The following is a 14,016-nucleotide window of genomic DNA, read 5'->3' on the forward strand; positions in this document are numbered from 1 at the left end:
CTTACGCCACCAAACACCTGCCACCCCGAGCAACTTAATCATAGAAAACGAATAACATAGAATCATCGATTAATGAAATGAAATATTACTTTTGTCTCCTATAGGAACTTCAGTGAATTTATAAAAATTAAAGCTATAATCTAGAGAGTATAGATAAGTACATAGTAAGATATGTTACCTATTCTTAAATTTCTCACTGGTTGTAGTAATAGAAAACGGAAAACATGATCGTACTCAATGACATCCCCCTCCTCTCCCAAACCCCCACCTCCTACGTGTACGTGTTACTCGGGCCTTTAATTAAATCTCCATTCCGTAACATTCCTATTTAATTCCAGCGGAAAAAGGTATTCATCCTTCAAGTTGCGCATTATTCAGTTATCACACACTAAATTCAGTTGTTTTGTAGTTTACACAAGTATCAAAATGGCTTATTGCCAAGCAAAATAAAAAATACAAGGAAATAGTCCCCCTTCATCCTGTGTCTAATTCCTTCTATATGATTTCTAAATCCCCTATACACAGTATATATCCTTTGCATACTCTGTATTGAGGATGAACTCTGATTTTCAAATACCCTCACCAACAGTGATCGACCTATCGATTTATATTTTGTCATCCAGGAAGGTGGAGCGCTGTTTCTAGAATTTCGAATGTTCTAGCATAGAAACAGCATTTATCTTTCTAAACTGGCATTCCCTCGTTTCTTATCTTGCAGATAACTGTTTATGTGGTCAACGGGGCAGATTAGTCACTGGACATCCGTGAAAATGATGTTATCCCGTAATATACGAGTAATTGTTTATTCCTTGAATATGAAAGTACGACCCATCAGCACGATGGCCTTGCCTTTGAATCGATTCTTAGGCTATACGTGAAAGGCCAGATTTTAGGTCTAGGTTTTCCAAGCTTATGGTCCATTAATCGTACGTCGCGTTTGTTCTATGGTTCAGTACTTATGCATTTCACTAGTTCTATGGCCCATTAATCATACATCACGCTCCTAATCATACATCTCACTAGTTCTATAGCCCATTAACCATACATACACTAATCCTATACTCCATTAATCGTACATCTAACTAGTGTTATGACCCATTAATCATACCTCTTACTAGTCCCATACCGCATTAGTCATGCATCTCACTAGTCCTGTCCCCCCCCCCCCCCCATTAATCATGCATCTCACTAGACCTACAACCCACTACTCATACTTCTCAATGGTCTTGCGGTCCATTGGTTCGATAGACCTACGACGAAAAGAATTCATTTTGCTGTATTAGATTAAGAAATGGGTTCTAAGATCACAGATATCTAAGAGTAAAAGGATTATAAGACCATTAGGCTGTAGGACTAATCATAAATCCATTAACCTTTACAATTATGGGTCTTAGTCCTATCAAGACTAAACATAACTAAATTAGGTTGTACGGCTAATGTTATGGAACTAACAAAAGGCTCAAGGCCTAGAGGATGATAAGACCATGCGAGTAAAGTATAAAAGTGGTCTAGGCTGTCGGACCAGAATGATGAATGACACAACCTTTAGCGTACGAGGTTTGGTTGTTGAACTGGCTGTAGGTACACAGGTATATAAATAGGCCAATATAATGACAAATACTTAAGACAAAATCATAGGACACTAACTAGGTTTAGCAGAAGTATTACTGAAAACTGTATAACGTTGAATTCAGATATTAACCGGATCCAAATCTGTTATATTTCGTTATTAGATGACAAAAACAAAGAACGTTAGATTTACGGTTCAACTAGTCGGAATGGCATAAGTATATCACATAATGAGCTTGAACAGGAAGGATTCGAACCTTGTATCATTTCTTTGGTAGCTAGGTACACTGAATGATAGATCGGCTACGCTCTTAGTAAACAATGAGGTTCATAGATGGGTTGACAATGTACAGGGTAACCATTCAAACGTTGTGTGGTTCGAATCCTTGCTATTGAGTTTCCTGTGTTAGGAAGGTAACGCCAGGAACTTACGAAGAGACGCTACATTCGTTCACATGCATTCTCTAGCTGTCATATGTAATGCACCGAAACCACAGCCACACATCCTTTGCCGGGCTGATTCATGTGCTCCTTCTACACTACATCGTTCGAGTTCATTCTATTCCGTGCACGCCTTTCACCCTTCTTCATATTCAGGCCCCGAGCTCCCTCTCTCTCTCTCTCTCTCCTACCATCCTTTCATCTCCAATTTGGTCTCTTCCTTCCCCTTTTCCCATCCACTTCTGAAATATGATGTTATCCTCTTTGCCAATTACGAATCTGCAACTGCTACTCCTTTCACCATATAAGGATTCCTAGCTTCACTATCAATTCTAAAAACTTTCACACACACATGAACTACAAAAACAACATGTAAAATGTGTGCTCTACATTTACCCTCATTTTACGAGTAAGTCATCCGTCTCACTATATACAAGTGTGGTCTGGCGTATAGGATTTACCGCCCTAGTTAATTTGCTGATGCAGTTTGAGGCGGCTAGAATTGAAAACAGTTGTAGAATGATATTTATTCTCTTTTTGTTTATATTTTGCTGTGTATGATACTTGAAAGTACTTGTATTATGCATAATAATGTCTCTGTCAGTATGCTCTGACCCCTGTATATGGGTTACGGCAATTATGCCAGCTGCGGGAACGTCCCTCTGACGTCCTGAATTACAGGAATTAAGTAATGCCCGGGAGGTCAAGTTCCCTCCCATTGCTATAGTCTCCACCAACATTCTTCCTCGCTCTGTTCTCTCATCTTTAGCTTCTACCTCTGGCAGGTCCGTCTCCCTAATTGCCCATGGATCAATCCCTTTCCTCTTTCTTTACCAAGAAAGTCGTTCCTCTTTTTTTCAAATATTTCTGTTTTTCTATTTTCAGTCTCCTGTGTCCTTTATATCAATATTTGCTTTCCTCTTCAGGATTACCAAAATGGACTCATACGCAGACGACTCAACTTTGCGATCAAGTCCGCTCCATCTTCTCGTCTCGTCACAACTTCCTCTATAAACTCAGATGAAGACAGGATATTGCCATGGGACCAGACGTATACTCTTTCATTTTTAGTACAATTAGGACCAAATTTCTTACCATTTCTCTTCCTAAAACCCTTCCACAACTTTTTCTTCTTTATAAAGGCTCTGTCAATCCACTAATCAACACAGTAAAAGCATACAGTATTATCGCAATTAATGATATTCCTTGAAGACCTCACATAACACAAATAGCTCAGTCCCTCCCTCAGAAACTGTTCAAATGGCAAAAATTCTTCTTCCGGGACAACTGTTCCGCTTACATAAATAACTGATTCGTTCCCATATGGAGTACTTCCCTCACATCTGGAAATGTTATACTCAGTTTACAGAATCAAATCCGAGGCAATCCAACGCAAACTCTTCCAGTCTAACCTCAGAACTTTGACCCACTTGCCCTCCCCTGCAATATTGGTTCTGCTTCCCTCTTTTTATGAATACAAAAGTCAATCTCTGATCCTGACACCTCCGGCAATAGCAAGGCCACTTAGTGCTTGGGAATCCACTGCATTGCACGATTACCGTATGGCCGCCGGCAACTTAATGGTGGGCCATTGCGGTGTCTGTTTCTTTCCCTAGACCACTAAGCTTTGCAGCCCTTTATCTTATGATTTTCCTGTTGGCAATGACGGGCTTTCCTGTAACTCACAAAATCTTTGATTATTCTTCCTTCTTCTCTCTTAGATCTATATTTTGTCCATTTTCAAATTCCATCTAAGACCTTAAGAAACTGAGTCCGTGACTCGAGCCTTTGACTGTTGTAAAAACCAAAAAAAAAAAAAAAAAAATGAGTCAGAGGTCAGAGGTAATCCCTGACGAGGTCAGCAAACTCCTGTGGTCGTCGTATGACCTTGAAGGATCCCGCATCTTGAACAAGGACTTCGATCGCGCGCGGACGGAGGTTATAGTTGGAGGCCATAGAGGCACAGTAGGCTCCGGCCTCCCACACCACAAGGGCAGCCCCGACAGCAGGAGGACGCTGCAGGAGGCACCGACGGGCCAGAAAGTCTCCATTCTCACTCAAGGGGCCAACCACGTCCACTTCAGCCACATCCTGCAACGCCAGATGAAAATCTACATGACAAACTGTAGCCAGATTCAGTCTAATTGTAAATTCACAAACATTATATAAAGTACAGAACATACGAAAGACGAAAGCAGTAGTGCTCTCGCTTTCAGAAAATTACTAAAATCTGTGATTATATGGCATTTACATAATACGAAAGTATCGGAAGAGGTGTCATATCTGATGAAGAAGGTGTAGGAATGAAAGAAATGTGTAAGTTGAACGGTTCAGTAATGTGGAACGGAACGACGGTACATGACGGGAGGTGGTTTACTGACAGTGCTTATGCACCTGGTAGCGAGGGGAGTGAGGATGAGAGAGGAATGTTTTGGGTGAAGGTCAGAGAGTGCTTCGGCAGTTCCAGTGCAAGGGATCGAGCCCTCGTTGTGAGGAGTTGAATGCAAGTGTGAGGGATGTGAAGGTTGAGTTTAGAGAGGGAGGAACATGCGTTACCCGGTGGAAGTGAAAATGGTGAGCAGTTAATGTCGTGCTGTGTACTGAGAAACGATCGACGCCTCGGGATACTTGCTTCGATAGAAGATGAAGGGTATTGGGAGGGGAGTGGGGGGTCAAGAGGCACTACTGTTTTATGTACTAAACGACAGACATGCAAAGGAGACGATGGTTTTAGACCATGACCTACAGCCACTCACACCCGACGATCGGAGCATTTTTCAGAGGCTGTTGGGGGCACCACCCGCTGTCATGCCGCAGGGTCGATGCACATGAGTGTCACGTAGCCAGGCTGTTGTGTCATGTTTCTCTGACAGAAAATCCAGACCCCAACGAAAAGAGACAAACATGTACGACTCAGCTGGATACATTCTAGCATGGCTTGCTGGCTGAGAGCGGCAATAACAGACGAGTGAAACTTATCCTGATCTTATCCCATGATCAAGTTGGCTCTGAACGTGTTTTTTTTTTTCTGGGAACAAAAATGTCCTTGCCAATAACATGGGAGAAGATACTACATACAGTACAGGGGTTTAGGACTGTATTATGAAGCGAAGCACGTGAGATGGACGGTTCCTGGAGTCCTAGTGAGCGAGGACGTGCTTCAATTTCATCTGCTTTCCAGACATGGAGATTCTGTCTATCTTGAGGATCAGCCAAAAAAGGAAAGTAAAAAGAATAAGAAGCATTAAGAGCGAAGGGGATACAGGGGAGTTGGAAGACGCTAAGAGAGAGACGAAAGTTGAAAAAAATCTGGAATTTTCATAAAAACATATATATATATATATATATATATATATATATATATATATATAATCATACTTCGCTGCTTCCCACGTCAGCTAGGTAGCGCTAGGAACAGACTGAGGAAAGGCCTCATTTGCTCAAATCCGCTTTCTAACTGCTCTGTACAATGCACAGGAACCAGAACCCACTACCCACAGATAAACTACACTGACCCTTCCGTGGTTTCCCCTTACCACATAACGCTTGGATCAGCCCAATGACAGCGGGTCAACTCGTTTACGAGATTGCTCCCATCCGCTCGAACCCGTGCAGGCCTCACACCCTCCTGCATATTCAGACCCTGATAAGACAAAGCATATCTCACTCCCATCGTTGCACTTGTTCAGCGGTTTCTCATGGCGGGAGACTATGGATGAACCACAAATTTCTAAGAAATTTCGGATACTGTCTACAAAGAAAACGAAACATTTATTTTCTTAAAGGTTTCCTTTGTTAATGGCAGCTACCACTGTACACGAACGAGGCAGATATGCTGGTAAAGGTAGTGGCCATCCATTCTGAAACTCACTGATGACATGATGGTCAGCGGGAGGAGACCCACCTGGTGTGACGGCGGCGAGATGTAAAGCAACGGATGTTGGACGCCATAGAATGCTGGCCGGATAACCTCGGTTATAGCAGCGTCCACCACCACGAACTTTCGCCCCGCGTTCACCTTGACCCCAAGCACCTGTGTCATCAGCACACCTACAGTATAAGAAAACTTATATTCAGCAAATACTACCCTTCTACCATCCTAGCAACAGTCGAAACACATTTTGAGAAAATAGAGACTACATGAAATCGACTAAATCAAAGAAATATGATTATGTAACATATTCAATGCCTTTCAGAATTATGTTATTTATATAATGAGTCATTCAAATCTATCATTATAAAAAAAATCTTATTCTTAATAATCGATCCTTAATAACTTTTCATTTATGTAAGTGTTGATTGAGCAGTTACCAGCAGTCGCTACGAGAGATCGGCCCGGCTCCAGCAAGAGCGTTACACCCTCGGGCAGGTGGGGAAGCACCACCTGCACTAACTCTCCCGGCGTGGGTGTGCTGGTCTCCATCGTCCCTGTGGGCGAAGTAGTTGCCAATGGCGACGACGGAGGCTGGGTACTATTAAAAATCTTGGGTGAGGGTGGCGTGTGAGGCACATCCAAGCCTCCGCCGAGGTTGATAATGGACGCTTCGTCCCACCCGCTCTCCCGGATCTGACAAAACAGATATGGTAAAGCGACCAGATATTACTTTTCTATGAACGTAAGGAGCAGTACACTTATTCTAGACATTTAGTGTGAAATTAACTTTTTGCAACTTAATCTGAAATTTATAAGATGTAATTTTACAGGCACTTTTTGTGTAATATGTTTGAAATCTTGAATATTCAAACCTTATTTTAACGTTAAGCTTACTGAAAATATAATTACTATTTATGATATCAAACATGCGTATATCTTTTATACATATTCACCATTTCCCGCGCTAGCGAGGTAGCGTTAAGAACAGAGGACTGAGCCTTAAGAGGGAATATCCTCACTTGGCTCTCTTCTCTGTTCCTTATTTTTGGAAAATTAGAAATGTTCCCGCGTCAGCGAGGTAGCGCCTGGAACAGACGAAGAAAAAAATCTTCATTCGTCTATATCCATTCTCTAGTTATCATTTGCTCGTAATGCACGGAAAGCACAGTTCCCTACTGACAGCCAGGCCGCAAAGGTACAATTAAACCCTATTTACATCTGGAAAGCTATTTCAAAGCTGAAAAGCTACTTCAGCTGTTAAATCCCAGTCCACAAGAGCAGATTCATATTCAGCGCAGCATCAGCACTATAGAGCGGAGATCAAGCTGTGTTGTAGAAGTATTCCTACAGGACATCAGTGAAGTTATCACACACACACACACACACACACACACACACACACACCTAAACACGCCCACCACACGTAAACACACGCAACCTGTGCCAGTAATGGCACCTAGGGGAGTGGATCTTATATTTGTAAATTTGATTGCCAGCAGCCCAAGGGTGGGTGAAGCTTGGGTCAGCGGAGTGAAATTTGACAGCCACTGAAGTGCTGACTCACTAAGCAGCTGTTGCTTAACCTTCCTGATAGATACCCCAGGCAAGTAGAACCGGTAATGTGTCTCCCAAGTCGGTGGCTGCCTACGGCTTACTTCGCACCAGGAGAGAGAGAGAGAGAGAGAGAGAGAGAGAGAGAGAGAGAGAGAGAGAGAGAGAGAGAGAGAGAGAGAGAAGGAGTTACCTGATGGAGGGTACGGACAGCTGCTTGCATCATCTCGACGTAAACCGGCAGGTGGGTGAGGGCTGAGCCTGCATGGATATGGACCCCGACCACGGCCACACGTCCACCGCTCCCCAGCTCCCGCAGGACCTTAGGAAACGAGACGTTATGGTGTTACCAGCACTTAATGATACATTTAGTGTTTTCAACCTCGACAGATTCGGATCACACCATCGTCAAGCATACTATACAAGACTATACTTAACGGAAGAACTTACTTATATCCATAAAAAAGTCTAATATACAAACAATAAATACATCAGTAAGCTTAAGAACTCAATAGAATGCAGTTAGAATTCCATACATAAACCTCACTTTTAAAACAAAAGATGTGGCAACTGAACAAAGATACGATGATAAAATCTCTTTATGATTAAAAACTCATCTTTACTTGTTCGAACAAAATAAAGAAGACAAAAAGACAAAAAAAAACACAAGAAGCTTAAAGGAGTTTCATTGCTCGCTGGAGACGGCTTGTCCCAAATGGTCATTCAGAGCTGTGTACAGTTAGAACGCTTGGTGACACCTGATAACAAGTACAGTTATAGGAAGTCGGAATTCCACGCATGCGTGCGGATTACACTATAAGTGTTGGTTTATCCTAACGAATTTCCCTGTGTTCAAAGATTTGTAGTGCAGTTAACTGGCGTTTTGATGTACCGGTATCCTCTGCATTAGTGATGTGGCACTGGTTTCTGTAGCCTACATATGCATGTAAGTCCTTATTATGATACTTGAATCTAAAGAAACTACTGCAACTGTTACACTGAATACGCCTACCCAGATCTGATCCCGATGAAGCACATCAAGTATGAGAAGATTGAGCGAGTTTTAATCATGACATTTGTCTATTTAGTAACTTAGAGACTTAGGAAAAAGGAAATAAGTTAAGAAGGTACACTAAAATAGAATATACATGCATAGAATGTAAAACGGAATGACTATATATATATATATATATATATATATATATATATATATATATATATATATATATATATTTTTTTTTTTTTTTTGTTTTTTTTTTTTTTTTACTTTGTCGCTGTCTCCCGCGTTTGCGAGGTAGCGCAAGGAAACAGACGAAAGAAATGGCCCAACCCCCCCCCCCCCATACACATGTACATACACACGTCCACACACGCAAATATACATACCTACACAGCTTTCCATGGTTAACCCCAGACGCTTCACATGCCTTGATTCAATCCACTGACAGCACGTCAACCCCTGTATACCACATCGCTCCAATTCACTCTATTCCTTGCCCTCCTTTCACCCTCCTGCATGTTCAGGCCCCGATCACACAAAATCTTTTTCACTCCATCTTTCCACCTCCAATTTGGTCTCCCTCTTCTCCTCGTTCCCTCCACCTCCGACACATATATCCTCTTGGTCAATCTTTCCTCACTCATTCTCTCCATGTGCCCAAACCATTTCAAAACACCCTCTTCTGCTCTCTCAACCACGCTCTTTTTATTTCCACACATCTCTCTTACCCTTACGTTACTTACTCGATCAAACCACCTCACACCACACATTGTCCTCAAACATCTCATTTCCAGCACATCCATCCTCCTGCGCACAACTCTATCCATAGCCCACGCCTCGCAACCATACAACATTGTTGGAACCACTATTCCTTCAAACATACCCATTTTTGCTTTCCGAGATAATGTTCTCGACTTCCACACATTTTTCAAGGCTCCCAAACTTTTCGCCCCCTCCCCCACCCTATGATCCACTTCCGCTTCCATGGTTCCATCCGCTGACAGATCCACTCCCAGATATCTAAAACACTTCACTTCCTCCAGTTTTTCTCCATTCAAACTCACCTCCTAATTGACTTGACCCTCAACCCTGCTGTACCTAATAACCTTGCTCTTATTCACATTTACTCTTAACTTTCTTCTTCCACACACTTTACCAAACTCAGTCACCAGCTTCTGCAGTTTCTCACATGAATCAGCCACCAGCGCTGTATCATCAGCGAACAACAACTGACTCACTTCCCAAGCTCTCTCATCCCCAACAGACTTCATACTTGCCCCTCTTTCCAGGACTCTTGCATTTACCTCCCTAACAACCCCATCCATAAACAAATTAAACAACCATGGAGACATCACACACCCCTGCCGCAAACCTACATTCACTGAGAACCAATCACTTTCCTCTCTTCCTACACGTACACATGCCTTACATCCTCGATAAAAACTTTTCACTGCTTCTAACAACTTGCCTCCCACACCATATATTCTTAATACCTTCCACAGAGCATCTCTATCAACTCTATCATATGCCTTCTCCAGATCCATAAATGCTACATACAAATCCATTTGCTTTTCTAAGTATTTCTCACATATATTCTTCAAAGCAAACACCTGATCCACACATCCTCTACCACTTCTGAAACCGCACTGCTCTTCCCCAATCTGATGCTCTGTACATGCCTTCACCCTCTCAATCAATACCCTCCCATATAATTTACCAGGAATACTCAACAAACTTATACCTCTGTAATTTGAGCACTCACTCTTATCCCCTTTGCCTTTGTACAATGGCACTATGCACGCATTCCGCCAATCCTCAGGCACCTCACCATGAGTCATACATACATTAAATAACCTTACCAACCAGTCAACAATACAGTCACCCCGTTTTTTAATAAATTCCACTGCAACACCATCCAAACCTGCTGCCTTGCCGGCTTTCATCTTCCGCAGAGCTTTTACTACCTCTTCTCTGTTTACCAAATCATTTTCCCTAACCCTATACATATATATATATATATATATATATATATATATATATATATATATATATATATATATATATATATATATATATATATATTTCGTTTTCTTTCATGCTATTCGCCATTTCCCGCATTAGCGAGGTACCGTGTTAAGAACAGAGGACTGGGCCTTTGAGGGAATATCCTCACCTGGCCCCCTTCTCTGTTCCTTCTTTTGGGAAAAAAAAAAAAATAACCACGATAACTACATGAAAAATGACATGATAACTCGGAGTATACTTTTGCATGTCATCTCAGGAGAGATACAAGATTCAGATCTCGTATCTCCCCCTCGCGATATGATTACACTCGAACTTATCGTGTTTCGTTTTTTTTACTCTTTTCTGTAGGGCTCCAACTGTGCGGGACCATAAGTTATTAAGAATATGTTAATGCAATAAGGACAGGATAAGGGTGGTTATGGAGAAAGCAAACCCAAGCTGAGTGTGACTAACGTTTCGGTAAATCCGGATTCAGACAGAACGACGTCGTATTAGGATAGAACATGCGCTAATGTGACATCTGGATAGCGGTCCTTCACAAGCAACGGGTCGTTTCTTAATGGCTGAACCTATACAGTGGATCTGAGTCTCCTCCTCCGCTTGTTCCACTCACGTGTTGCTCACCTGGACCAAGATGAAAATCTACATCTGTTTACGATGTCTTCCCCCCTGCTTATGTGAGCCGTGTATATGTGTCGTACAGAGTCTGTCTTACCAACTTTCTGGCATCGATGGTTGTCTTATATGTACAGATGTATCCACCAACCTGTTCCAGTTGATCCGAATCAACGCCAAATTTGGAATCAGCGAGAGCGGTAGCGAGATAAGGGTGGGTTTGGGGGTTAATGGCGGGGTTTAAGCGGACCAGTACGCGTGGCCGTATGCCCACCTCCCCAGCCACCTCCACCACTTGCCGGGCGTCGAACCCGGAGTCCACGTTGAGCAACACCCCTCGCCGTACTGCCAGCTCCACTTCCCACCTGTTGGTTGGAATGTTGGTGGTTATCGTGGTATAGGAATAGGTTGTAGTTGTGGTTTGTAGTGACGTTTGGTGATAGGCTGTTGGTGACGATGTGATGATGATTGACATTATGCAAACATATCTTGCCTGACAGTACAGCAAGTTGTATGTATATTGTTGAATTTTTGAAAGTCAACGGTTAATTTATCATTGAACTAGAAATGATCAAGTGTACATGGCTAATTCTGTGATAAAGAATGGGTCGTGCGTTCTCAATCATTTAATTGGTGGTTTGGGCCTTAGGCATATAGGCTGCCAATGTCGTGAAGGCCGTCAACTACACCAAAAGATTTTACCTCCACCACAACCCAATAATTCTTTTCAAGTGACGCTACAGAACAGCTATCACCTTTATTCCTTTGATGTAGTATCTATTGGTGTTACCGGACTCCTACATGTGGTTGCACCGCCAGTGAACATTCACCTTCGCTGAGGTTGTATCATCGTCAATGGATGAAAGGAGGCACAGTCACGTCGGGAAACTTCTCACTCCAAAGTGTTGATAATTTCCCTGCTCCTGGTTGCAACGAATAAGGAAGATATAGGAGGCCCTCAAAGGGCTGCTGCTGCTTAACATGCCCTACTTTAGTCCACTGACAGTACGTCGCCCCCTGTATACCACATCACTACATTCTATATAAATATCGAAGGGTCAGGTCTATATTTAGGGTATACACAAGGCACGATTACTGTAAACAAGTCCTTGATAGCGGCTCACCTTCGCTTGCCGTTGCCGTTGAAGATGATCTGGCGGCCAGGAAACCCTGCGCTCAGGGCTAGAAGGATCTCATTCCCGCTGACGGTGGTGGCCATCTGCACTCCTGCCTCCCGCAAAACCTTTACCAGCGCTGGGTTGCTGTTGGCCTTTAGGGCGTAGGACAGAACACCTCGTGCCTCCTGGGGATAGGAGATTCGAACTGGGTCGTATCATACCGGTGTTTCAAAACAAAACAGGGTATAAAGAAACGGAAATTGACTGGTCCACTGACACGTACCGGGTAGCGTAGAACAAAGTTAGCGTAGTACTGTTTTCTTTACCAAAGAACCAGGTATGTTCCGCACAAGTCTTTAAAAGTAATAAATGATAATTGAATATAGTTAATACAAAGAAATTGTATTAATTATATAGCCTAGGTTTTTTTATATTCATTTATCATAGATATTTGCGTCATAAAGATTCGAATTTCCATGTGAACAATATCCTGCAATCATGTCATTTGATAAACTGTGAACAATGTTAACATCTGCAGTGATAGCGTAATCTTGGCATTATCTTGAACATTACACTTCTCGAACAGTGGTCGAAACGATTCTTTATGAATTACAACAAATATTTTGATTTCGAAATCGCCTGTCAACCAAAGAGTAATTATCAAAGACGAAGACAATGTTACTTGCTTAGGGCATCTAGTCACGATGAAACGACCGAGAGGTACGACGACATGACCTCTAAGCACAATGGTACAATGTGTGAGATCTTTAGCCTTTACTTGCGTCGCCAGAAAATGCGGTTTCGACTGAAAATTAATCAGTTTACGCATACCTGCAAAGACATATATCATTCCTATTCTATACAATTAAATGTCTCTAATTCTTGGGAGTGAAGAGAAACAGTCAAATGGCAATTCAATATCAACCAAAACATCGTCATTGGAGACATGATAACTTTATGTGAATGCCGAAGATGCCATAATGACGCTGACATAGAACAGTTCTTCGATGCTAGCTAAGAGTCCCGAAGACGGGACACAAGTTACTGGAAGCTGAGCAAGGTAAGTGTATAGAGAACCGTGAGGAATTATCTATGCCAAGAGGACCTAAATGCGACTGTCATTCGAAGTCTGAAAACAACTTGAATAAAGAAATAGAAGGGCCTTACGAGTGTAATAAAGTCCTCCCCCCATTTGCACAAATAGGTAATGATACATGGATAACTTACCAGAGGAGCGAGGGCATCCCTGTATCGTCGAACGTTGTTGGTCAGCGTGGCGGAGGAATACACGAAGGCGGGAGACGCCAAATAACCGAACTCCTGCCGGAGGTCCTGCCGCAGTCTCTCCAAGGCCATTCCGTCGCAGTGAAGCGTACCTCCTTTATACACCCATCCGTACCTCTGCAGAATATATATATATATATATATATATATATATATATATATATATATATATATATATATATATCATTCATTTATGTATTATTTTTATTACTATTATTATACCTTGTCGCTGTCTCCCGCGTTAGCGAGGTAGCGCAAGGAAACAGACGAAAGAATGGAACAACCCACCCACATACACATGTATATACATACACGTCCACACACGCACATTTACATAACTATACATCTCAACGTATACATATATATACACACAGACATACATATATACACGTACATAATTCATAATGTCTGCCTTTTATTCATTCCCGTCGGCATCCCGTTAATATAGCGCTAGGAAAAGACAACAAAGGCCACATTCTTTCACACTCAGTCTTTAGCTGTCATGAATAATGCACCGAAACCACAGCATATATATATAT

General features: G+C 42.2%; 1 protein-coding gene across 2 annotated transcripts in view; it reads right to left on the reverse strand.

Moving 5' to 3' along the window:
• Positions 1-1,298: 1,298 nt before the first annotated feature.
• The window catches only part of LOC139765108 (uncharacterized), a 15,283-nt gene continuing 2,565 nt past the window's right edge, over positions 1,299-14,016 (reverse strand). The window contains exons 2-8 of one of the 2 annotated variants that reach the window (XM_071692296.1): positions 13,421-13,594; positions 12,200-12,378; positions 11,227-11,440; positions 7,629-7,757; positions 6,322-6,577; positions 5,915-6,060; positions 1,299-4,101 (exon numbers count right to left, since the gene is read on the reverse strand). In XM_071692296.1, the coding sequence (XP_071548397.1) occupies positions 3,847-4,101; positions 5,915-6,060; positions 6,322-6,577; positions 7,629-7,757; positions 11,227-11,440; positions 12,200-12,378; positions 13,421-13,594 (1,353 nt within the window). In that variant the 3' untranslated portion in view covers positions 1,299-3,846. The remainder of the gene's footprint in view (positions 4,102-5,914; positions 6,061-6,321; positions 6,578-7,628; positions 7,758-11,226; positions 11,441-12,199; positions 12,379-13,420; positions 13,595-14,016) is intronic. The other variant, XM_071692288.1, reaches the window with a different exon arrangement.

The sequence above is a fragment of the Panulirus ornatus genome, chromosome 4 (assembly GCF_036320965.1).
Source record: "Panulirus ornatus isolate Po-2019 chromosome 4, ASM3632096v1, whole genome shotgun sequence".
Classification (NCBI taxonomy): Eukaryota; Metazoa; Arthropoda; class Malacostraca; order Decapoda; family Palinuridae; genus Panulirus; species Panulirus ornatus.